Source organism: Tamandua tetradactyla, chromosome 5 (genome assembly GCF_023851605.1).
Source record: "Tamandua tetradactyla isolate mTamTet1 chromosome 5, mTamTet1.pri, whole genome shotgun sequence".
Lineage (NCBI taxonomy): Eukaryota > Metazoa > Chordata > Mammalia > Pilosa > Myrmecophagidae > Tamandua > Tamandua tetradactyla.
This window is the reverse complement of record NC_135331.1, coordinates 103,005,644-103,032,642: the sequence shown is the minus strand read 5'-3', so window position 1 is coordinate 103,032,642 and position 26,999 is coordinate 103,005,644. Positions and strand designations below refer to the sequence as shown.

Here is a 26,999-nt window from a genome sequence, read left to right as displayed (position 1 = left end):
AACCCAACAACAAAGAGACATACAATCCAAATAAAAAATGGGCTAAGAACTTGAATAGACATTCTCCTAAGAAGATACACAAATAATCAAACACATTAAAAGATTCTCAACATTGTTACTCGTTAGGGAACTACACATCAAAATCATAATGTTCACATCTACTAGGATGGCTATAATAAAAGAGAATAAACAGGAACAAGTATTGAGGATGCTCAGAAAATGGAATCCTGTATTGTTGGGGTGAATGTAAGTAAGGACAGCCACTTAGAAAAAATTTTGGCAGTTTTTCAAAAGGGATTTATCATATGACCCAAAAATTCCACTCCTAGTAAAGAGAAGTGAAAAGAAATGAAAACATATGTCCACACAAAAATTTGTACATGAATGTTCATAGCAATATTCAGAATAGTAAAAAATGGAAACAGTGCAAATGTCCATCAACTGATTAATGGTAAGTAAAGTGCTTAATATCTATACACTATTATTGTGCATTAAAATGAATGAAATACTGATACATGCTAAAACGTGATTGAATCTTGAAAGCATTAAGGGAAAGAAGGCAATCACAAAAGCCCATGTAATGTAGATTTTATTTATATAATATATCCAGAATAGGCAAATCTGTAGAGACAGAAAGTAAATTAGTGGTTGCCTAGGGCTGGTAAAGGGGTGGGGTTGGGATAGGAAATGACTGCTCATAGGCATAGAATTTCTTTTTGGGGTGATGACAGTGTTCCAAATTAGATTGTGGTGATCGTTGCACAAATACATGACTATACTAAGAACAATTGAATGGTAAACTTTAAATTGTATAGTATGTGTATTATATTGCAGTAAAGCTGTTAACAAAAATCAATGTTTTTTGCCCTTTAAATGTCTGTCAAGTATGGGAGATAGATATATAAAGCAAACAATTACATTTTATAATGCTATGAATGGAATGAATTCAAGATATTCCTAATCTTAACATTTAATTGTTTATCTGGCAGATCATGGAAGAGATTCTGCATAGATGACTTTGCTAAGCATACAGGTGTGGGAGGGGATAATGCTTTCAGGAATAGATAAACAATTCAGTTTAAGTAGGTAATAAAATACACGTATAGTGCTCAGTAATTAACAGCCCTAATGTTAGCTGTCATTATAATCAGAATTAGAAAACAACACCATTTAATGGTTAAAATGGTGTAGTCTGAGGAACTATTTTTCATCTACATTAGAATTTTCCAAAATTTGTTCGGTGTAAGACTTCCCCTCAGTTACATTTTGACAAAACGCTGCTAAAGTTAAATAAGTTTGAGAAAGTTGGTATTTTTGCTGCTTAATAGTATGTGTATTATATTAGAGCTTCTGAGTGTTCTCTAATAAAATATTCACTTTTGTTTAACTCAGGGTTTACCAGATGAAATTGATTCAGGAGAGGAGCCTTTTATTTTGAGTGCACCTATTGATTTGTTTTGCAATTTGTGTTCTGTGGAACACATTTCAGTAAATGTTGCACTTTTCTTTTTTTTGTTTAATCTGCTTTCAGCTGAGGTCACGGGAGTATTAATATAGCTGGGCTTTATTTATATGTGTCCCTACATGATTGACTTTATATAACATTACTTTCAGTTATAATGTTCACTTTTCTCTCACACAAAGCCCTGCATAGATAGTTGTGATTTAATCTCTAAAAGAAAATTATTTCAAATAACCTAGGCTGGTTCTGCATTTCTTGCTGCCTAGGTTAAAAGGAAAGCATTTCATTATATGGCTCTCATTGTCTTATCTAATGAAATGATGCACAGCAAATCAAATAACTTGTTTCCTAAGGTTGAATTTTAAAGTGATATTATGAGAGCTAGTCAAAGGATGGTCTTAGTTTTTTTTCTGTGATGTGATGACCATTAGGATTTTATTTCTTTTTGCTTATCAGCTTGGAAGTCAAGGTCGTTGATTCTCTGGGAAGTATTTATGTCATTGAGATTTGAATATTTACATCAAAGGAATGATCTACCTTTAACTAATTTTGCTGTTGCTACACAACAACTAACCCAAAAACTCAGTGGCTTAAACCACCAATTATTTGTTTCCCAATTTTTTCTTAGATTAATAGTATGTTTACAGAAAAAAGTCATGCAAAAAGTACAGAATTCCCATATGTAGCCCCATCTCCCACACAGTTTTCCCTACTATTAACACTTTGTATTAGTGAAGTACCTTTGTTAAAATTTATGAAACAATGTTATTGTAATTATCCTACTAACTATAGTCTGTCGTTTACATTAAGGTTCAGTCTTTGTGCTGTGTAGTTTTGTGATTAAAAATTTTGTGATTCTAAATGTTTTGTTTGTTAATTTTTTTTAATTAATGAAAAAAGTTAAAAATTTTATTTTGGTTACATATTGTAGTTTACATTTGGGTTCAGTCTTTGTGCTGTGTAGTTTTGTGTTTAAAAAATTTTAATTTGGTTGCATATATGCAATCTAAAATTTCTCCTTTTAACCACTTTCAGATATACAATCTGATGGTGTTTATTTTCACAATGCTGTGCTATTACCAGTACCATCCATTACCAAAATGTTTTCATCATCTAAAACAAATGCTCTACAAATTCAATATTAACTTCCCATACCCTACCCATATGGCTAATATTGTATGATCTCATTGATAAGAAAATAACAATAAAAATTGTTATTTTCTTATCAATGAGATCATACAATATTTGTCCTTTTGTGTTTTATTTATTTTATTCAACATGATGTCTTTAGGGTTCATCCATGTTGTAGCATGTATTGAGACTTCATTCCTTGTTATGGGCAAATAATATTCCATTGTACATATGTACCACATTCTGTTTATCTGTTCCTCTGTTGATGGACACTCGGATTGTGTCCATCTTTTGGCAAATGTGAATAATATTGCTGTGAATACTAGTGTGCAAATATCTGTTCGAGTCCCTGCTGTCGTGGTTACTGTGGAGCTTGAATTTAACATTCTAAATTTTTAACTATCATTTGATTTGATATGAACTTTACTTCAATAGCATATACGCACTTTTGTATACTCCCCATCTTTTTCATATTCTTCTTAGGAATTATGTCTTAACACACTGTATGTCCAAAGCCATAGATTTACAATGACTTTGTATGCATTTGCATTTTAGAATATGCAAGAAGTCAGAAGTAGAATTATGTACCTGTTCTAGTTTGCTAGCTACTGGAATGTAATATGCTAGAAATGGAATGGGTTTTAAAGAAGGGGATTTAGTAAATTGTTAGTTTATAGTTCTAAGGCCGTGAAAATGCCCCAATTAAAGCAAGTCCATAAAAATGTCCAAATTAATGCACCAAGAAGAGGTTACCTTCACTCAAAAAGTCAATGAAGTTCAGAGTTTCTCTCTCAACTGGAAAGACACATGGTGAACATGGCATCTGCTAGCTTTCTCTCCAGGTTCCTTGTTGCATGAATCTTTCCTGGGAACGTAGTCCTTTTTCATCTCCAAAGGTCTCTGGTGATGTGAGCTCTTGCTCTAGCCGTTTTTGTGGCCTAAAAAAGGGCTCTTTCCAAAATGTTTCCTCTTTAAAAAGATTCCAGTCAAGGCCTACCTGGAATTGATCGAGTCATATCTCCCTCTAGACAAAATTGGTTGAAGCACATCTCCATGGGACCAATCAAAAAGCTCCCAGCCAGCAATATTGAATGAGGATTAAAGGGCATGGCTTTTCTGGGGTCCACCACAGATTCACACCAGCACAGTACCAAAACATACATTGTTACTGGCATTTTAAATTACCCATATGGCTATCTTTACTGAAGGTCTGTATTTTTTAGTGCTGCTGTAAACCGCTGTTTAATGTCCTTTTCTTTTAGTCTGAAGAACCCTCTTTAGCATTGCTTGTAGGGCATGTCTCCTGGTGATGAACTCCCTCAACTTTGGTTTATCTGGAAATTCTTCATATTTTCCTCATGTTTGAAAGAAGGTCTCGCCAGATATAAAATTGATTTCAGTTGTTTTTTCTTGTTACTTTCATATTTCAACCCTGCTGTCTTCTTGCTTCCATAGTTTTGGTGAGAAATAAGCATTTAATCTAAGTGATACTCCCCTGTACATGGCATGTTGCTTTACTCTTGCAGCTTTCAGAACAATGAGTTTGACTAGTATTTGATGGAGCATGCATCTCTTCAGGTTTATTTGGGGTTTGTTGACCTTCTTGAATGTGTATCTCCTTGAGCATTTTTTAAAAATATTTTTATTGGTAAATCTTAACACACCAACAGTCCACACATGTTGTATAGTCAGTGCCTCACAATATCATCACATAGTTGTGTATTCATCACCATGTTCATTTTTTAGAACATTTGTATCACTCCAGAAAAAGAAAAACCTCATACTTACATACCCTTTACTCCTCCTTCTCATTGACTCAAAGTATTTCCATCTGTCCAATTTATTTTAACCTTTGTCCCCCTGTTATTTTTTAATCAATATTTTTTACTCATCTGTCCATACCATAGATAAAAGGAGCATCAGACACAGGATTTTCACAATCACACAGTCACATTGTAAAAACTATATCATTATACAGTTGTTTTTAAGAATCAAGGCTACTAGAACACAGCTCAACAGTTTCAGGTACTTTCCTGTAGCCACTCCAATACACCATAAACTAAAAAGGGATATCTATATAACGTGTAAAAATAACCTCCAGAAAAACCTTTTAGCTCTGTTTGAAATCTCTCAGCCACTGAAACATTATTTTGTCTCCTTTCTCTCTTCCCTTTTGATCAAGAAGGCATTCTCAGTGACTTCATGCTGGGTCCTGGCTCATCTGGGATTTTTGTCCCATGTTGCCAGGGAGATTTACTTCCCTGGGAGTCATGCCCCACATTGGTGAGGGAGGAGTGGGGGGGGTTGTGTGGAAGGGCAGTGAGTTCACTTGCTGTGTTGGCTTAGAGAGAGGCCACATCTGAGCAACAAAAGTGGTTCTCTGGGGGTGACTCTTAGGCATAATTTTAAATAGGCTTAGTCTATCCTTTGCAGGAATAAGTTTCATAAGGACGAATCCCAAGATCGAGGGCTCAGCCTGATTTAGTTGTCTCCACTGCTTGCAAGAATATTAAACATTCTCCAAATGGAGAAGTTGAATATTACCTCCTTTCTCTTCAGTGCCCCAAGGGAACCATGTAAATAATTCTTTATTCACTGCCCAAATTACTGTGGGATGATACATAGGGCATCATACTAACTGGGGCAAACCAAAAGAGTCTCATGCCCTATTCAGGATTCCATGTACTTGTTTAACTAAACTGATCGTACCAGTTAAATTAGGAAATATACTACCCAAAATATATATTTTGCCCCAAATAAATATCTCTCCCTTTGGCCTCACACAAAAGTTGAAGTTTTAAAATATGGATGATGCCATCCTTTTCCCTGTGTTCTGAGCTACCTCAGTCCTATGTAGATCATCTTCATTCATATCAGACTTCAAGTCTGATCCCTTTTTCAACTTTTAAATTAGTTCCTGTATGGGCTTACTGCTGACTTTTATAGCTTCAGAACTCTGACTCTTGAATCTCAGGTGTCACATAAATACCTGAAGTTTCTGGAAACGACCAGGTTATAAACAACAGTTCAGTGTCTCAGAATTTAGAAATAACAGTTACAACTTCTGAATATGTGATGGCTGTAAGAGCACACAATCTAGGACCCTTTACAATAGGCCCCAGCGTGATAACTCGTGCTCTTGACTTCAGTTCATCAAGGTTTTAGATTATAGTTATTCCATATAAGTGAGGCATGATGATATATGTCTTTTTGTTTCTGACATTTCATTCAATGTACAGTCCTTAAGGTTCATTCACCTAATTGAATATCTCAGAACTTCATTCCTTCTTGCAGCCTCTCAATAGTCCATTGTATGTATACACCATAGTTCAGCCTTCTATTCCTCAGTCTTGTACCCTTGGGCCACCTCTATCCATTGTGCATTGGAAACACTGTGGTCATAGACACCAGTGGGCCCATACTCAGTTCCTCTAAGTATATACCATCATAGAGCCCAGGGTGCTCACACTCACTTCCTCCAGGTATATACTGAGCAATGGGTTTTCAGGATCACATGGCAACCCCACTGCCTTCTGTGAAACCACTGCACTGCGCATTCTGCACCTCTCAGTTTCCCTACCAATAGTGAATAGGTAGATCTCCTTCTGTGCATTTTCTCTAGTACTTGTTCCTCTCTGTTTATTCTGAACAGTTTTATTCACACATCATACAATGCAAACTAAGTGTATAGACATGCCTTCACTACCGTAATCAATCTGAAGACATTTCCTTTTCTTGCACAAAGAATCCATACCCCTTCCCCATGCCCCCTGCCTGTTGACATTTAGTTTGTGTATAATGCCTTTGTTACATTCACTATAAGCATATTACAATGTTGCTGTTGACTGTAGACCCTAACTTCCATTGATTGTACTATTTTCCCATATACCTTCTATTTTCAACACCCTGCAATATTGACATACATTTGTTCTCCCTCATGCAAAAACTTATTTCTACATTTGATGACCATCATTGTCCACTCTAGGCATTCCTAAATTATACCATCTCAGTCTTTATCTATCTTTGCTTCTCTTTTTATATGTACCCTTAGCCCTTCTCCCACCATCATACTCAGTACCCATATTATTGTGCTACAATCAGGTAGTATTGTGCTATCCATTTCTCAATTTTTACAGTCAGTCCTGTTACAGAATCTATATTCCTTCAGCACCAGTTTCCCAATCTCTACCCTGTTTCTATTTCCTGATAACCTTTGTTCTTAACTTCAGTTATCCAAGTTCTCTCATTAATGTTAGTTCATATTAGTAAGACCATACAGTATTTGTCCTTTTGTTTCTACCTAATTTCATTCAGCATAATGTCCTGAAAGTTCGTCTACATTGTTACATGCTTTGTGACTTCATTGTGCCTTACAGCTGTGTAATATTTTATCATATGTGTATACTATAGCTTGTTTAGCCACTCATCTGTTGATGGACATTTGGACTGTTTTTGTCTCTTGGCAGTCGTAGTACTGCTGCTGTAAACATTGGTGTGCAAATGTCTGTTTGTGTAGTTGCCTTCAGATCCTCTAAATGTATACGTAGTAATGGTATTGCTGGATCATGTGACAGTTCTATACTTAGCTTCCTGAGGAACTCCCAAACTGCCTTCTAAAGTTGTTATACCATTTTACATTCCCACCAACAGTGGATAAGTACCTCTGTTTCCACATCCTCTCCATCACTTGTTGTTTTCTGTTTTTCTCATAATGGCCATTCTAGTAGGTGTCAGATGATATCTCATTGTCTTGATTTATGTTTCCCCAATAGCCAGTAAAGTTGAATATCTTTTCATGTGCATTTTAGCCATTTGTATTTCCTTTTCTGAGAAGTGTCTGTTCATGTCTTTGACCTACATTTTAATTGGATCGTTTGTCTTTTGTTTTTGAGTTGAAGAATCTTTTCATTTATTCTGGATACTAAACCCTTAATCTGATACATAGTTTCCAAATATTGTCTCCCAATGTGTAAGTTCCCTTTTTACTTTCTTGACAAAGTTCTTTGATGTACTAAAGTGTTTTAATTTTGAGGAGTTCCCATTTATCTATTTCATTCTTCAATGCTCATGGTTTGGATGTGTGGCCTAGGAAACCACCTGTATTACAAATTTTGTAAGATATTTTCTTCTGAAAGTTCTATGGTCTTACATCCATTTTGAGTTAATCTTTGTGTAGGGTGTGAGAGATGGATCCTCTTTCATTCTTTTGCATATGGATATTTAGTTGTCCAAGTACCATTTATTGAAGAGGCTGCTCTGTCCCAGATTGGTTTGCGTGTCTGCTTAATCAAAGATGAATTGTCCATAGATGAGAAGGTCTGTATCTGAGTACTCTATTCCATTCCATTGGCCACCATATCTATCTTTATGCCAGTGCCATGCTATTTTGACCACTGTAGCTTTGTAATATACTTTAAAGTCAGGTAGTATGAGACATCTGCTTCGTTTTTCTTTCTGAAGATATTTTTAGCTATTTGGGGCTTCCTTCCCTTCCAAATAAATGTGGTTATTGGTTTTTCTATTTCTGCAAGTTGGTGGGATTTTAAATTAATTGATAGTGCATTGAATCTATAAATCAAATTGGGTAGAATTGACATCTTAACTATATTTAGTCTTCCATTCCATGAACATGGTGTGTCCTTCCATGAATTTAGGTGTTCTATGATTTCTTCTAGCAATTTCTTAATAGTTTTTTGTGTATAGATCTTTTGTATACTTAGTTAAATTTATTCCTAAATATTTGATTCTTTTGGTTGCTATTATAAGTGGAATTTTTTTCTTGATTTCCTCCTCATATTACTCATTACTAGTGTATAGAAACACTATTGATTTTCAGGTGTGTCTTGTACCCCGCCACTTTGCTGTACTCATTTATTAGCTCTGGTGGCTTTGTTGTAGATTTTTCAGGATTTTCAGCATATAGTATCATATCATCTGCGAACAGTGAGAGTTTTGCTTTTTCCTTTTGTTTCTTTTCTTGTCTAATTGCTCTGGCTAAAACTTCCAGCACAGTGTTGAATAACAACAGTGACAGTGCACATCCTTGTTATTCCTGATCTTAGAGGGAAAGCTTGCAGTCTTTCCCCATTGAGAATGAGGTTAGCTGTAGGTTTTTCATACATTCCCTTTATCATGTTGAGGAAGTTCCCTTCTATTCCTGTCCTTTAAAGTGTTTTCATCAAGTAAGCCTGTTGAATTTTTTTGAATGCTTTTTCTGTATCAATCAAGATGACCATTTGGGTTTTCTGCTTTGATTTATTGATATGCTGTATTACATTAATTGATTTTCTTATGTTGAACTATCCTTACATCCCTGGAACAAATCCCACTTGGTCATGGTGAATAATTCTTTTAATGTGCTGCTGAGTTCGACTTGCAAGTAGTTTTTGAGTATTTTTGCATTTGTATTCATTAGAGAGATTGATCTGTAGTTTTCTTTTCTTGTAGTATCTTTGTCTGGCTTTGATGTTAGGGTGATGTTGGCTTCATAGAATGAATTAAGTAGCTTTCCCTCCTCTTCATTTTTTTTGAATAGTTTGAACAGGATTGGTACTAATTCTTTCTTGAATGCTTGATAGAATTCTCATGTGAAGCCATCTGGTCCTGGACTTTTCTTTTTGGGGAACTTCTTGATGACTAATTCAATCTCTACTTGTGATCGGTTTGTTGAGGTCATCTTTTTCTTCATGAGTCAGTGTTGGTTGTTCATGTCTTTCTAGGTAGTTGTCCATTTCATCTGTGTTGTCTATTTTTTTATCATATAGTTGCTTATATTGTCCTCTCAGTACCTTCTATATTTTTGCACAGTGGTTATGGCTCTTCCATTTCTGATTTTATTTATTTGCATCTCCTCTTTTTTAATTTAATTTTATATTATTTTGTCAACCTAGGTAAGAGCCCATCAATTTAATTGATTTTCTCAAAAAAACAGTTTCTGTTTTTTTATTTTTTGACTGTTTTCATGTTCTCAGTTTCATTTATTTCTGCTCTATTCTTCGTTATTTTTTCCCTTTTGTTTGGTTGGGGATTAATTTGCTGTTCTTTCTCTAGTTTCTTCCATGTGATCATTTAATTCCTTGATTTTTGCTCTTCTTTTTCAATATAGGCATTTAAGACAATAAATTTCCCACTTAGAACTGCCTTTGCTGCGTCCTATAAATTTTGGTATGTTGCATTTTCATTTTCATTTGCCTTGAAATATTTACTGATTTCCCTTGTAATTTCTTCCTTGACCCACTGGTTGTTTAAGAGTATGTTGTTGAGCCTCCATATGTTTGTGGATTTTCTGGCCCTCTACCTTTTGTTCCATCTTTATTGCAAAGTAATGTTTCCTATTAAAATATGAGAACAGTTTGTAAATGTGTTTTGAGAACTTACTGACTTACCAGCTCTATTCCCTTTCAAGTAATTTTATCGGTGAAAAACAGCATTTCTCCAGAGCACTCAACTACAGCTATGCGAACCATTACCTAAACCTGTTTTGAAAACCTAGAATTGTCCTGGTGTAAAATTTTTTGTATATATATTAATTTTGCTATAACAGAAAAAAAGTATATGCTTCTTCATTTCCACATATTCGTTGGGAATTTTATGTTTGCCCTTTTGCTTTTTATTTCTAGCTTTGTTCCATTGTAGTTGGGCTATATGTATTGTTTGATTTCAATATTTTTAAATTTATTGAGACTTACTTTGTGTCCATACATATGTATGGTCTATTAAGGAGATTTACTCTTGTTTCCTAAAGAAGAATGTGTATTTTGTTGTTATTAAATGAATCTAATTGGCTTTTACCATCCAATCTGTCAATATTTGCTTGAGATTTTTAGCGCCTCTGCCATTAGGTGCATATACATTTACAATTGTTGTCTCTTCTTGTTGAAATATCTCTTTTATTGGTATATAGTGACATTCTTCATCCCCTGTAACAGATTTTAAAATTTAAATTTTAGCTTTTCTTGTAATAGCATAGATACGCCACCTCTAGGTATATGTTTTTTATTCTTTCATTTTCAACCTGTCTTTGTGTTTGAATTTAAAGTGCATCTCTTGAATACAGCATAAAGTTGAGTCATGCTTCTTTTTATCCATTCTGCCAAACTCTGCCTTTTGACTGAATTGTTTATCCCTTTTATATTTAAAGTAACGGTTGATTGTATGGTACTTTCTTCTGCCATTTTCCTAACTAGTCTTTGTAAATCTTAGACTGGTTTTGTGTTTCAATTCTTCCATTAATAACTACTTTCATATTTCCTTGACTTTTTTATTATACCATTTTGGGTCCTTTTGAATTTCTTATTATTTACATTTTTCATATATTTTCTCTCATATAGATATTTTCTCTTACCATGGGGCTAAAAGTTAACATCCTAAATCTATAGTAATCACTTTTAATTTGATACTAAATCAATATCAATTACATACTTTTTCAACCCACCTCTTACAGGGCTTGGGTCGGGGCAGCCTGAAGACTAAAGTACATGTCAAGCATGGAGTTAGACAGGAGTTTCAATTAGGACCTAGGAACAGAAGAGGATTCTTCCTGATGGTGATTATGGGGAAATGGAAGTCAGTGCCCCACAGTGGCGGAGGGTGGCTTATAAGGATTCAGTCTGAAGAGCTCCCTTTAAGCATTGCTTGTAGGGCAGATATCTTGGTAATGAACTCCTTCAGTATTTGTTATCTGTGGATGTGTTAATCTCCCCCTTATTTTTGATATACAATCTCACTAGATATGAAAGTCTGTTTAGCAGTTGTTTATTGTAGCACTTTACATCTTTAATCCCACTGCTTTCTTGCCTCCATGGTTTCTGACCAGCATTTAACCTATTGATACTCTTGAAATTATTGCTTTTCATTTGCAGCCTTTCTTTGGCATTTGACAATTTGACTACTCTATGTCTAGATGTGGTTCTCTTCTAGTTTATCTTCTTTAGGGTTTGTTTGGCTTCTTTAATGTACATATTCATGTTTTTTGTTAAATATAGAAAGTTTTCTGCCATTATTTGAATTTTCCTTCTGCCTATCTCTTTTGTCTGGGTCTCTCATAATCCTTATATTGGTGTCCTTGATGGCGTTCTACACGCCTTTTACTCTTTGATCATATTTTTTTCTTTAAAGCATTTAAAATTATTTTTATTTGAATCTACAGTGGAAAATAAATGGATAAATGAATAAATATCTTCCACTGCCCATTTTAAAAGACAATTAGTAGGTATTGATGATGTATTTTTGTAATTCACAAACTTTTTTTTTTTTTGGAGGTTATGAGCAGGCTCCAGGTCTGGGAATCGAACTGGGACTCTGGCATGGCAGGTGAGGAATCTGCCACTGAGCCACCCTTGAGTTGCCCTCAGAGACATTTTGAAAAAAGGTTTCCTCTCCTTTATTGAAGAACTCTGAAAGACATAGGGCATCAAACACAAGTAGTAAATAGAAAAAACTAGTGTGTAAGAGCTGTTCAAGTTCATGTATATTTATACTGACTCAAAGAGAATTATTATGTAACATTACTTTTAGCTGTACTGCAAAAACATGGCTGATAATGTCGATTGCATTAACTACTCACAAAATAATGACATTATCATCTTGCTTATTATCATTAGAATGTTTTAGCTTAAAAGTATATCCTATATATTTTTTCAGAAATACTAGATACAGTCTTATTTACGTTTTACAGTTTACCTCAAAATATCACCAAAACTCTATGCATGTGAAAAGAAATGCTGCATGAAAAGTATCCAGAGTGATTCATCTTCATCTGATGTCAAGACCATACACTGTCAATAAACTAAGGAGGTATCTCCCTGGTGGTGTGGCTAGCATCTGTTCTCTTTGTATAAAATTCTTTTTTTCTTTTCTACTTTTCAGCTTGAATCATTTCAGTTGTCTTGCACTCAGGGTCACTGGTTCTTTCTTCTGCTAGCTCCCATCTACTGTATAAACTCTCTGAGGAACTTTCCATTTCAATTATGGTCTTCAAAGCCAGTATTTCTATTTTCTCTTTGTTCCTTTTAAAATTTTCCAGATCTTTATTGAGTATCCCATATTGCTTATTCATCATTTTCCTGATATCCTTTATCTTCATGTTTTCTTCATCTCTTTGAGCATTTGAAGATCATTTTCTTAAACTCTTTTTCTTTATATGCCTCATGTCTGGTATTTATGTCTGGTTTCTGAAATTTTCTCATGTTTCTTTGATTGCTTCTCATTTTTTGTTTCTTTGTTGTAATGTTTCGTTTCTGGGATTTAGTCCTTGAGTTTTCTGTTACTTAAGTTTGTATCCTGCTAGTGATAGGAAGGAGAGTTCTTTGGTGCCAGGGATTAATAAAAACCAACACATTAATGTAAAAAACACCTTCGATAGCCTTTGTAAATTGACTTTTTTGGCTGGTGCGCTCCTTCAGAATTTAACCCTCCTATGAAGAAGATAAGCCTAAAGCAAAAATGCAAAGTTCTCTCAGTCTTTTTTGAACCTATGTCTTATGCAAAGCTCCTGGTCCTAGATTTAGGAATCACTGTTTAGAGGAATCAGTGTTGGCTCTGTCCTCTATTAAATAGACTTTACAGCCCTCAACTTCTTTTGTTTTAGCTATGTAGTCCTTTGCCCCAGGCCACTTTGATTCCATTATTTCTTAAAGTGCTTTATCTGTCTGTAAAGTGCTCCTGGCTGCAGGGCCATTTGTGATAGTGTAGCCAGAGCTTTGTTTCCTGAATCCCGTCTTTCAGGCTACCACGGGGTAGACTGGTACTAATGTACAGCCACTCCAGTTTGTCAGTTCGTCATTGGCAAATGGAATTTGCATCTCAAAATCAAAATCAGGAGGGAAGAAATATAACAAATGCCACCTATAATGAATCCATAGCAAAGTTATGGACTAAGTTGTGGATGGAGAAATGGAGCCTGAAGTATAATCTATCACGGCAGAGAGTTCAAAGACGATTAGGCATTATAAACTGTAGAAAGATAGTAAGTGAATGAATGTTAGCTAACTCTCTGCTTTTTGTATCTCTGTTTTCTTCAAATATATATTTTAGTTGAATATATATCAGTTAACTGCCCTGGTCAAAAACAAATACTATTGATATTAGCATCATTTTATTTTATGTATTTACTTTTTTATTTCTTTGGGTGATATTTGCATCATTTTAGAGCCTAAAATAAATACACTGCTATTGGGTACATATGTGAGAATGTGGGCATTAATTTATTTGCATATGAATGTGGAGAGAGAATTATAGAAGATATTTTCCTTTGTTTCCTTTTACTTCTATGTATGAAAAGGAATAGGTTGAAAAAATGGGGTATTTTAGATATCATTGTAGATTTCTTATTAAGAGCATTAGTATTAGATCTTTGTTCTAGTTTGCTAGCTGCCGGAATGCAATATAACAGAAACAGAATGGCTTTTCAAAGGATAAATTTAATAAGTTGCTAGTTTACAGTTCTAAGGTCAAGAAAATGTCCCAATTAAAGCAAGTCTGTAGAAATGTCCTATCTAAGGCATCCAGAGAAAAATACCTTGGTTCAAGATGGCCGATGAAGTTCAGAATTTCTTTCTCAAGTGGAAGCACACATGGTGAACATAGTCAGAGTTTCTCCCGTGTGGAAAGGTGCATGGTGAACACGATCAGGGTTCCTCTCTCATCTGGAAGGATATATGGTGAACATGGCATCATCTGCTAGCTTCTTCTCCTGGCTTCCTGTTTCGTAAAGCTTTTTCCTTCTTCATCTCCAAAGGTCGCTGACTGGTGGACTTGCTTCTCATGGCTATGTCATTCCGCTCTGCTCTCTCTGAATCTCTCTCATTCTCCAAAATGTTTCCTCTTTTATAGGACTTCAGAAACTAATCAAGACCCACCCAAATGGGTGGGGACACACCTCTACTTATACCAGCTTAACAACCACTCTTGATTAAATCACATCTCAAGGAAGATGATCTAATTACAATTTCAAACATTTAGTGCAGAATAGGGATTAGAAGTGGCTGCCTTTACAAAGTGGGATTAGGATTAAAACATGGCTTTTCTAGGGGACATACATCCTTTCAAACCAGCACAATCTTAAAATGTATATTCTCTAGCCATATTTTATGAATTAAAATCTGAAATATGTGTGGCATAATTAGCCTTTCATTACTACTTTATTAAATATGTTAGCATAATTAGTAAATCTTTTCTTAATTGTTATTCCTGTTCATGTTTGAAAATATATTTTTCATTTTATGCTTCTGAGGTACTATATATGCCTCTATGTAAGCAATTTCCTACTTATCAGAATGCCTCTATGTAAGCAATTTCCTACTTATCAAATCAGAAGACTGAAAAAAAAGTGTTTTGCTTACTTGAATGTAAAAACCATTAAGGGTATAGCTGTCATATCTACCCACAATATATATTTTTTTCACTTTTTTTTATTGTATAATGTAACACATATACAAAGCAAAGAAGGAAAAAAGCAATAGTTTTCAAAGCAGTCTTTAACAAGTAGTTACAGGACAGAGTCCCAGAAGTTGTCATGGGCTACTATATGATCCTCTCAGATTTTTCCTTCTAACTGCTCCAGAATATAAGAGGCTAGAAGGCATAAATATTTTTTTATCGTAACAATCAACTTTTTTTTCCTTTTAATGAAAAATTGCATGTATACAAAAAGCAGTAAACTTCAAAGCACAGCACCACAATTAGTTGTAAAGAACGTATTTCAGAGTTTGTCATGGGTCACAATTTCACAATTTTAGACTTCTACTTTTAGCTACTCAGATACTGGAGACTAAGATATCAATTTGATGATTCAGCAGTCATATTCATTTTTTAAATCCTATCTTCTCTGTATAATTCCACCATCACTTTCAATCTTTCTGTTCCTTTCTTTAGAGGTATTTGGGCTATGGCCATTCTAACTTTTTCATGTTGGAAGGATCTGTCAATAATATGGGGTAGGAAGATGAAACTATCTGATGTTCTATAAAGCCTGGGCCCTCTAGGTTTCAGGATTTATCTGGTCCAGGGACCCATCTGGAGGTTGTAGGTTTCTGGAAAATTACTCTAGTGCATGGAGCTCTTGTGGAATCTTATATATTGCCCTAGGTTTTGTTTAGGGCTGGAATGGTCCTGGTTTACCCACAATAATTACTTCATTAATGTGTTTACATTTAAGCCACATTATGTAAACAGAATTAATTAGAAATATTATATTCCCTTTTTTATTTGCATGGGCAGACACTGGGAATCAAACCTAGTTCTCTAGCATGGCAGGCGAGAACTCTGCCTGCTGAGGCACTGTGGCCCAGTCTTAGATTCCCTTCTAAATTTCATGAACCTTTAAACATTTTTATATGTACCTGACTTCAAGCTCTTAATCAGTAGTGCAGCTCTTTTTGAGATCTCAAGCTCCAAGTTTTCTGAAGTACCATTGTTATTTCTTCCTGATTGTTCAAGCTATGCCATTCTAATGAAATCATTAGAAATTTCTTTGCAAGGCCTGAATACCCATTCATCATTTATGATGTCCATATTATAACTGTTTTGATAAATCTATTTCCAACATGTTTAAGTTTGTTTGCAGTAACATCTAATATTTGGAATTTTAAACTAATTGTCACAGTTATAATTACTAAATCTTCATTGAATTTCTTTGCTGCCTCTTTTTTTTTTGTTTTAATTTCAATTTTGTCAAGTAATCTGTATAAGCTTCCAAAATTAGTATTGTTTGAGTCTCGTTAATTTAAGTTAGTGTCTCTTTCTCAAATTTTACTTATTGACTCAATAGAAGAATGTCTGTGGGAAGTGTTCTGTAACATGAGAACTTTCGTCAGAATTCTGCTATGAGGAGATTCTCTTTTTCTGAATGATGATTTTGTGGAAAAGAAGTTTAACTGATATTCAAGCAATAGGCATATATAAGTTCACTTTCTTGTTAATTTTTTTTATTTAAGAAAACACTACACTTAGAACCACCAACAATGGATATCTTAGCTTAACCATAGGCATATTTAAATAAAGTATCCATAATATTTCCATATGTTAATTGTAAAAACATTTGTATCTTCATATTTTCCTGAAATCAGGAAAATATTTAGTAACATAAGTCATTACTGCAGCAATGCTATTGTTTGTAAGATCTTTCTACTTGATATTTTGAGAATATTCAGTTTTGACACTGATCAAATGATTATCTAAGTTAGTGATTAATATTTAAAATTTAAGAACTTTGCTCTCTGAAAAAGTAGATTTTTTCCTTGTTGCCTTAATTTTAAATTGGTTTATGAAACTTATTGTGCAAACTCAGTCTTTACAATGATTTTATGGATAAGTTTACTTTTTATCATCTTTTTGTAGTAATATTTTAATGTATTTCCTTCTTCCTTAAATAGTCGTCATTTTAATTCTTTAGAGTGGTCTTTTTAACATATTTCATAAGATTAATTAGTGAAACATAATATGCTTGCATGTATAATATATTTAGAACCTCTATACCAACAAAAATGGTATAATTTTTGTTGTTTCCTGCATGTACCACACAGATTTTGCGTGGTTTTTCATGGCCGTTTGATACCTTTAATACTTTTTTATTTTCACGAACAAGAAGTAAAAACCCTAATTTGGTTTGCCTTTTATATTTAAGGATTTTTCAAAAGTACTAGACTTTACCTTTAATGTATTTAAATGTATTGTCAGTGTTGTTCAATATACAGTTGTTTCCTTACGTGCCATGTATTTGTGATTGTTAGGAAGGATTGTGTCTAGGAGGTATAATTATTAAATTTTAAAAATATTTCTTTCTTTCTATCTATCTATCTATCTATCTATCTATCTATCTATCTATCTAGTCCTAGTCCTATTAAAATCAAACTAGATACTACTGCATTGGTCAAAAATTTGGTAGACTGTATTTCAGGGGACAGAGTTCAGTTTCAATTTTCTAAATCCCTGTTGAAGTTCAGAAAATACAGTTTCTTTTGCAGTATAACAAAATAGAATTGAAAGTCCATGTGGAAAGAAACAGATAACAAGGCCTTACTTAAGAAAATCTTTTAATTAAGCTGAACAGATACAAGGCCTTACTTAAAATCTTTTAATTAAGCCAAACATGTTTAACATGGTTTTATTAAAATTTAGATAATTTGTAATAAACTGACAATTTTGGGTGGCCTCTTTATTATATGTATTTACTTCATTTCCAAAAGGATTGCATTTATCAGACGAATCAAATTTCTCTTGTGGAAATGTACTGGTGTTGAATTACTCATATATAGTTCAAGGAAACTTTAATTATAGCTGTTATCTTCTCTGCCATACATTTTTAAAGAGACATTTCAATTCACATTAACCTAAGTAAGAAGATGGATTTTTTCTTTTAAAAGATGAGTTTATTTTGTTTGCATTTACTGTTCTGACCTATATGTTTTTTTTTTATCTCATTTAAAAATAGCTTCTCTTCTGATCTCCTTTTTTCCTGGTCTCTGGGTTTTCTATATTGTGCCCTTTCTCTTTCTTTCCCTTGTTTCCTCCCTTCCTCTTTTCTTCCCTCTCCTTCTGGGTACCAAATACAGTAAGGATTAGTCTGGTATTTAGACTTACAATAAAAACCTGACAGATGGTGACTTTAATAAATGTTTCATTATTCTTTTCTTCCTCACTTAACAGTGAGAGCAGGATAGGCAGTTCAAAATTGGTTTAGCTTTCAAAGCTGCAGATTTCTCCTGCCTTCTTGCTTCACTGTCAGTAGCTCCATTTATCTTCTAGACCACAAACCACCACTGTACTCCTTTCTGCTAAGCTGTCATCTCTTTTTTGTTAGAATAACTTTATTGAAGTATAATTTACGTATGATAAAATTCACCCACTGAATTTAGTGAGTTACAGATTTGAGCAACCATCACCACAATCCAGTTTTAGATTACTTTCCTTACACCATATACTCCCTTCAGCCTGTTTGTTTGTAGTCAATACCTGTTCTCACTCCAAGACCCACGCAACTACTGATCTGTTTACTATATCTATAATTTTATATTTCTGGGCATTTCATATAAATGGAAACATACAATATGTAGTGTTTTGCTATCTGGTTTCATTTTTTTAGTCTGTTTTTTGGATTCGCATATATGTTAGAATGCATCAGTATTTTGTTCTTTTTCTTGCAGAATAATATTCCATTGTATGGCCATGTTGCATTTTGTTTATATATTCACCAACTGATAGACATTTGTATTAATAGATTGGAGCTATTTGAATAATGCTGTTATGAAATGTTTATGTATACCTGATGATATTAGTATAGCTACTCCAGCTTTATTTTGATCATTGTTAGAATGGAGTATATTTTTCTATCGCTTCACTTTTTTTTAAACATTTTTTCTTGTGAAATATAGCATATATACAAAAAAGTGATAAATTTCAAAGTATATTTTAACAAGTAGTTGTAGAACAAGTTTCAAAATATGGTATGGGTTACAGTTCCACAATTTCAGGTATTTCCTCTAACTGCTCTAAGATACTGGAAATTAAAATAAATATTAACGTAATAATTTAGTAGTCATACTCATTTGTTAAATCCTATCTTCTCTATTAGACTCCTTTCCTTTGATCCTTCTCCCAATCTTTAAGGATATTGGGCAATGACTATTCTTTTTGTTGTTGAAAAGGGGCACTTCTTTACTTTTAAACTGTTTATATTTTATGTGGGTTTCTTTGGGTAACATAGGTAGGTCTTGTTTTTATTCACTCTGACAATTGTTGTTTTTAATTGGTTTATTTAGACTATTTACAGTTAAAGTGGTCATTGATATAGTTAGATTAATATGTTTTTAAATGTTTTCTATGTGTTGCATTTTTGCTTTTTCCCTTTTTCTGCCTTCTCTTGTTCATTTGAGCATCTTATATGATACTGTTGTATTTCTTTTCTTGGTGTATCAGTTTTACTTCCTTAAAATTTATGAGGTTGCTCTAGGTTTTACAATACATATTTTTAATGTTTTTTTTTTTGCTTTTTGCTTTTTTGTTTTTGGCATGAGCAGACACTGAGACTCAAGCCCGGCTCTCTAGCATGGCAGCAAGAATGCTCTGCCACTAAGCCATCACTGCCCACCCTTCAATATATATTTTAAACAAATTTAAGTCTGTTTTCAAATAAAACTATACTGTCTCACGTGTAGGACTGGTAATGTTTTAGTTTCCTTGGCTGCTGAAAGCAAATACCATGAAATGGGTCAGCTTAAACAATTGGAATTTATTTGCTCATGTCTTGAGGCTAGGAAAATGTCCAAAGCAAGGCACCATCAAGGTTATGCTTTCTGTTGAAGGTTGGTTATAGGTGATCCTTGGCTTTGCTGTCACATGGCAAGGCACATGGTTATATCTCCTGATGTCTCCTTCCTCTTGTGGGTTTTTTGATTTCTGCTTCTTGGTTCTGTGGCTTTCTCTCTGTCTGAATTTCATTCTCTTGTAAAAGACTCAGGTAATAGGATTAAGACCCATCCTTATTAAGGTGGGACATACCTTAACTGAAGTAACCTCATCAAAAGGTCTTATTTACAATGGTTTTACACCCACAGGAATGGATTAGATTTAAGAATTGGTTTTAGGGGATACATATGGCTTCAGACTGACACAAGTACCTTTTTAAAGAATGCTCCCATTTTTTCTCTCTTATACCCTGTGACATTACTGTCAGTCACATCACTTTTCTCTAGGCTACAATCATCTAGTATATTGCTACTATTATTGCTTAAAACAGTTGTCTTTAAATTTAATTGTAAAAAAATGAAATTATTTTATTGTGCTTTCATTTAGTTCTTCTTTAGTACTCTACCTTTCTTTATGTAGCTTTAAGTGTTCAATCTATACCATTTTCATCCTGCCTTAAGAACTTCTTTCAGTGTGTCTTTGTGGAATTGTTACACTGGCAATGAATTCTCTTAGTTATTATTAATCTAAAAATGTCTTTACTTTTCATTCACTTTTGAAGGATAATTTCTCTGTATATAGAATTCTAGGTTGGTGCTGTTTTTTCTTTTGATACTTTAAATATTTTACTCCTGTGTTTGTTTCATGGTTTCTGCTGAGAAGTCTGATGCAATCCTTATGTCACCATACATTTCTTGGATGTATTATTCTATTTTCTTCTAAATCTTTTTTTTTACTTTGTATTTCAGTTTATGAAGTTGCTTATAGCCCATTTTCAGGCTCACTGATTCTTTTTCATGCCATGTTGAATCTATTTATCAGCCCATTAAAGGCGTTCTTCATTTCTGTTCATTGTTTCACTTCTTTTAGTATTTCATTTTTATTATTTCTTAGGATTTCCATCTCTCTGCTTACATTACCTATCATGCATGTTGTCTACTTTTTCCATTAAAGTCAATAACACACTGATTACGGTTATTTTAAATTGCCTGCCTGAATAGGCTGGGCTTTATCTGTCTGCATCCATGTGCTTTGCTATTTTCTCTTGTCTTTGAAACATTTACTTACCTTGATAGAGTTACTTTGGAAATAGATTTCCCTCGGTGGTCTCAGATTTTGTATTTGTGGGATAGGTATGTGGTAGGATATGGGTATGGGATGGGGTGCAGTGGCACGGTGTGGGCAGGGTTCAAAGCTAGGCAACAGATTGGGGCACGACGCTGGTGCCTGGGAGTATGGATGTGCAGAGTGGGGTTCTGGGGGGTGGGCAGTGTGAGGGCCATGGGGACAGGGTGAAGTTCGGGCAGGGATCTAAGTGCAGGGGCAGGGCATGGCATGGAGGACACAGAGGAAGGGCGTGGTGAGAGGCACATCTGGGTGGCTGTGTGTGTGGCAAGGCAGGAGGAGCAGGAAGGCATGGAGTGGTGTGTACACATGGAGTGCCGGGGTCGTGGGGTTTGGAGTATAGAGTTTGGGGCTCAGAGGTCAGGGTGCAGGGGATGGGATGTGGGGTGCTGGGGTGCTGGGGTGGGGCATGGGTGTTGGGATTGAAGTGCTGGTATGCCTATGCATGGGGGTGGGATGCAGGTGTGTGGTTCACTTGGGGGGGGTCTTCGCATAGGTGGCAGTGCGTAGGGTGGGGGGGGGGCACAGATACCTATGTGAGCACCTGTGGGGGATGGATCAGGGCACATGGTAGGGGGCTGGTGGGGCGCAAATGTGTGCATGTGTGTTCCAGGGGGCGGGGTGTAGAGGTTGAGTGGACAGGGCACAGTGTGTGGATATGGGCATGATGTGAGTGTGCACCTGTTAGGAGTGGGGGAGGCAGGATGAGCATTTGCAGGTCCCCTGGGCTGTGGGGCAGTGGTATTTGGGTTGCCAGGGCATTATGGCTCAGGTGCTTAGGGTGTGGGGCAGTGCACTTGGGTTTCTGGGGTTGGGGGAAGAGGGGTGAACTGACACACTTAAATGTGGCACCTTCAAAGAGCACTGCTTAGCTTACTCCTAGTCCCTGCCTCTTTGTCTGTGTACTCCTGAGGCCTCTCGGCCTCCATTTGGAAAGGGGTGGGGAGAACTCTTTGCACTAGCTGGATGGTCTCCAGTTCTCTGCTTCTCAATTCCTCTAGTTTTTTCATCCACCCTTTTGCATCTCCCTGTGTAGTGTAGAAGACCCTCTGAGATCATTTGCACCCTGGAGTCACTGTCCAGCTCATTTTTCTCTCACTTCTCTGGCTGTTCCCTGGATCAGGGGTGAATTGTCATTTCCGTGTGATAGATTTCAATACGTGCCATGAAGAAAATAAACATGGTTTATGGAAGGGTTTGGTATTTGTGATAGGTTTGTTGTAGAAGGACTCATTGTTAAAAGGACACTCTCTTAATAGAGTTACGAGAGAAAATGAACCTTTCGGGTTCTGAGATTGAAATTTAATAGTTACAGAAGAAGAAAATTAAGAGAGAGAGAACCTAAATTGATAATGGCTCCATTGTGATAGAATAAACATCTGTTGGGGAAAATTCTGCACTTGTTAGGAAGCAAATAACACTGTACTCAAAATAGTTAAGTGCCAACCTGTTAAGAAAACAACCTTACTTGATTGTCTTGGAGCTCTGTCTTTGAATATTGAATTCATTTTAGTGCTTTTAACTGAGACTGGAAATACAGAGGGTGAGGCATATTTGTGGGGAGAGAATTTACTTAGTTTTGCATTTTCAGGTTTGAATGTTTGATTTAGACTTCTCTTTAGTTTGATATTTCTCAACTTTTCCTTTTTTTCTCAGTTGAAGTCTTTGTTAGTGACTATGCTTGTCTTTCTCTGAGATGTTGAACATTCATTCAGCAGGACTTCTACAGTTCCTGGTTTGGTTTCTAGTATAGTGCCTGTTCCCTGAATAGTAGTAAATTAATGCTTCACTCATTCAAGTTAAGTAGATATCCCTGAGAGTTTGTTGTGTTGAACATCAGCATATTAATATATCTTGAGTCTGCTCTCATGTTGTGAAAGACTTGGAACCTTTGTGCACCAGTGGAAGGAGCACAGACTAACCTATTTTCCCACATTGGGATCCTTATGCATTTAACTAATGAGAATAGGAATAGTTGCATGAGGGTAATAAATTAGTTTTTTTCTTTAATCTTGGGTGTGAAAGAGGAGGAACTCCAGAGGTTTCAATCTGGAGAATTACGTGTTATATTTGCAAAGTCCTTTTAAGTCTACAAACATAAGTACTTTTGTATATGTCTAACTTGATTCTGTATTTGAACCGTAGTTAAAACTCTGTAAGGTAGGCACATTCAATAGTAATGAATACAAAAAACTGAAGCTTAAAAAGGCTTAGTAGTTTGTCCAGTGTGTCTTTGCTATTAAATAGGAAACTGAATCCACACTCTCCAGTCTTCGGATTCTCAAGTTTGGAGAGAACAGGAGTTGGTTTAGACCCAATCTCAAAAGCAAGACAAATAAGTAAAGAGGACTGAAGAGTAGGGTTCCATGCAGTTACCTTTCAATGAAGACTATTATTGAAAGAAAGTGAAAAGATATCCTACATGGGAGAAATTATTTGGGAATTATTTCTTAAGTGTTTAATATCCACAGTATATAAAACTCCTACAACTCAACAACAAAAAAGACAAAATAACCCAATTAAATAATATGCAAAGGACTTGAATAGCTAATTCCCCAAATAAGATATACATATGTTCATGTGACACATGAAAACATGCTCAAGGACATTAACTATCAGGGAAATGCAGTTCAAAACCACAGTGAAATACTAGCTCACACCCACTAGAAAAACGATTATTAACAAAATGGAAAATAAGTGCAGCAGAGGATGTGAAGAGACAGGAAACTTGTACATTTTTGTGGGGATATAAAATATTGCAGCCACTGTGTAAAATAGTTTTCCTCAAACAGATAAACATAAAAGTACTATTTGACCCAGTAATCCCACTTCTAGATATGTTGTTTCTAAAGGCAATTCAAAGTAGGGACTTGAACAGAAATTTTTACCTCAATGTTCATGGCCACATTATTCATAATAGTCAAAAATGTTCATCAATAGATAAACAAAATATAGTATATAAATTAGGTAGTATATAAATTAGTGGAATGTTATTCAGCCATAAAAAAGGAATGAAGTTCTGATACATGCTACAACATTTATGAACCTTGAAAATATCATTTGAGTCAAATGAGCTAGATATAAAAGGACATGTATTGGAGGTGCACAGGTAGTTCATTGGAAGAATTCTCGCCTGCCATGTGGGAGACCCAGGTTCAATTCCCAGCCCATGCGCTTCCCAAACAAACAAACAAATGAAAAAAAAGCCCAAAACAAACAAAAATTTAACAAAGAGTGCTGCAATAAGGGGATACACACATGGAAAAAGAATGAAATGTGACCCCCACCATACAAGATAGAAAAAAAAAAAAAGGACATGTATTGGATGGCACCATGTTCTAGTTTGCTAGCTGCCAGAATGCAATATACCAGAAATGGAATGGCTTTTAAAAAGGGGAATTTAATTAGTTGCTAGTTTACCATTCTAAGGCAGAGTAAATGTCCCAATTAAAACAAGTCTATAGAAATGTCCAATATAAGGCATCCAGGTAAAGATGCCTTGGTTCAAGAAGGCTGATGAAATTCAGGATTTCCCTGTCATGTGAGACAGCACATGGCAAACAGGGTCAGGGTTTCTCTCTCATCTGGAAAGGCATGTGGTGAACACAGTGTCATCTGCTAGCTTTCCGTCCTGGGTTCCCTTCACGAAGCTCCCCAGGAGGCATTTTCCTTCTTTATTTCCAAAGGTTTCTGGCTGGTGGACTCTCTGCTTCTCATGGCTATGTCATTCTGCTCTCTCCGAATCTCCCGCTTTCTCCAAAATGTTTCCTCTTTTATAGGATTCCAGTAAACTAATCAAGACCCACCTGAATGGGTGAAGTCATGTTTCCACCTAATCTAGCTTAACAACCGCTCTTTTGAGTCACATCTCCAGGGAGACAATCTAATTGCAGGTTCAAGCATAGAGTACTGAATAGGGATTAGAAGAAACCACTACCTTACAAAATGGAATTAAGATTAAAACATGGATTTTCTAGGGTGCATACATCTTTTCAAACCAGCACACTCCACTTATTTAAAATAACTAGAATTTTCAAATTCACAGATAAAGAATGTAGAGTACAGGTTACAACCAATGGAGTGTGTGATGTATTGATTTTTTTTTTTTTTTTTTTTTTTTTTTTAACATGGACAAGCTCTGGGAATTGAACCCAGGTCTCTGGCATGGCAGGTGAGAATTCTGCCACTGAGCCACTGTTGCACCAGTGTATTGAATTTTGTACCTCAGTTTGGCATGTTTTTTGTCTTGGTCTGCATTCTAGTGGATCTGGATCCTTTGTAAATAAGATCTCTTTAAGATGTTACTTCAGTTACATGGCCCAATTGAATCAATTTGGACTTCAATTCAGATTACTGAAGTCCTTTTAAGTAAAATGAGAAACAGACAGGGCAGAGCTGCTGGGAGTAGCCAGAAGCTTTAAGGAGAAAGAAAGATGCTAGCATGTGCATTGTCATATGACAAAAAATTCATGGACTTTTCAGCAGCTGGCAGCAGAACATCACAGCTTTCTGGCAGAAAGCCTTGCTGGCACCTCAGTTTTGGACTTTTCCCAACTTCAAAACCTTGAGCCAGTAAATTTCTATTGTTTAAGACAACCCATTGTATGATATTTGTATTAGCAGCTAGGAAACTAAAACAGGTGGAAATAGAAATGGGGAGAAATATATAATGGGTACAGGGTCTCTGAATGATGAGAGTTTCCCTAATGGATGGTGGTGAAGATAGTGCAACATTGTGAATGTGATTAATTAATGCTACTGAATTTGTGCTTGAGGATGGCTGAGATGGAGAATTTATGTCGTGTATAGGTTACCATAAGTAGAAAGAGGACTAGAGAGATAATGACAATTAAATGCAATACATGATCCTTGACTGAATCTAATTATGGAGGTAGTAATGCCCAAAAGGACATTACTGGGACAATAATAATTAGCCTGTTATTTCCTCATTACTAAATATGGGCAATATCTGGTCATTGCTTTTAAATTTCAATACTCCTCTAATCCTTGGGGAAAATATAAAAAGGTGTGCTAGTAATGTAGAATCCACCTGATGATTCTTCCTTTAGATAAACCTGAAGGTTGAAAGGAAACAATGAGAACTCCAAAAACTACATTTAAGTTACAAATTGTTTTGTATTCTGCTTCTTTCTCTCATCCCTTCCTCCCCTCTCTGTCCCCCGCCCAATCTTCAGAAATATGTTGGCATGTACACACATAACTGCTTTTCACCTTTGTTCTCTCCAATGTGATTCCCACTCTGAAGGATTCTTCCTCTAAGGTAAAGATTGTGGTAGAACAGGGTTTAGGGGCGCAAATCATTTGATAGATTGATAATAGGTGATGGTTTTTATTTGTATATATATATATATTATATCTAGAACATGCTTATAGCATTAAAATATATTTTAATATGTAAATTCATAGCTGTTTTTTTAATTTACACATACCTGGGCTTTATTCCCTTTTGCTGCTTATTTGCTGTGTAAGGCTATTAGAAGTTTTATTACTTCTCAAACATCAATTTCATCTCCTGTAAAAGGGTGGTAAAATACTTCATTCATATATGGATTATACTGAAATAATATAAAAAAAATATATAGACACACACAATATAATTAACAATGCTTAGCACATACTAGGTATATACTAGGTATATACTAGGTATATAAAAGTTATTTTCTCCTTTTCCAAAGCACAGTTTTCTTTTTTCCCTCCCTTCATTCCTTCTTTTTCCTCTTGTCTTTCCGCACTTGCTCTTCATTATCTCCCTTCCTTCTTCCTCTTTTCCTCTTAAGTAAACAACCCTAGAGATAGGAAATTTACTTGTGAATGATGTCTAATTTTGGACAAAATCACACATAATTATTTTTTGAAA

General features: G+C 35.2%; 1 protein-coding gene across 6 annotated transcripts in view; it reads left to right on the top strand.

Annotated features, from left to right (window-relative positions):
- The window catches only part of SUPT3H (SPT3 homolog, SAGA and STAGA complex component), a 654,143-nt gene that overhangs the window by 79,787 nt on the left and 547,357 nt on the right, over positions 1-26,999 (top strand). Inside the window, exons 1-4 of one of the 6 annotated variants that reach the window (XM_077161963.1) lie at positions 9,683-9,757; positions 11,037-11,138; positions 11,854-11,905; positions 12,270-12,388. The exons of 4 other annotated variants lie outside the window; for them this stretch is intronic. In XM_077161963.1, coding sequence (XP_077018078.1) covers positions 12,354-12,388 — 35 coding nt within the window. In that variant the 5' untranslated portion in view covers positions 9,683-9,757; positions 11,037-11,138; positions 11,854-11,905; positions 12,270-12,353. Of the gene's footprint in view, positions 1-9,682; positions 9,758-11,036; positions 11,139-11,853; positions 11,906-12,269; positions 12,389-26,999 lie in introns of those variants that run through there. One more of the 6 variants, XM_077161964.1, reaches the window with a different exon arrangement.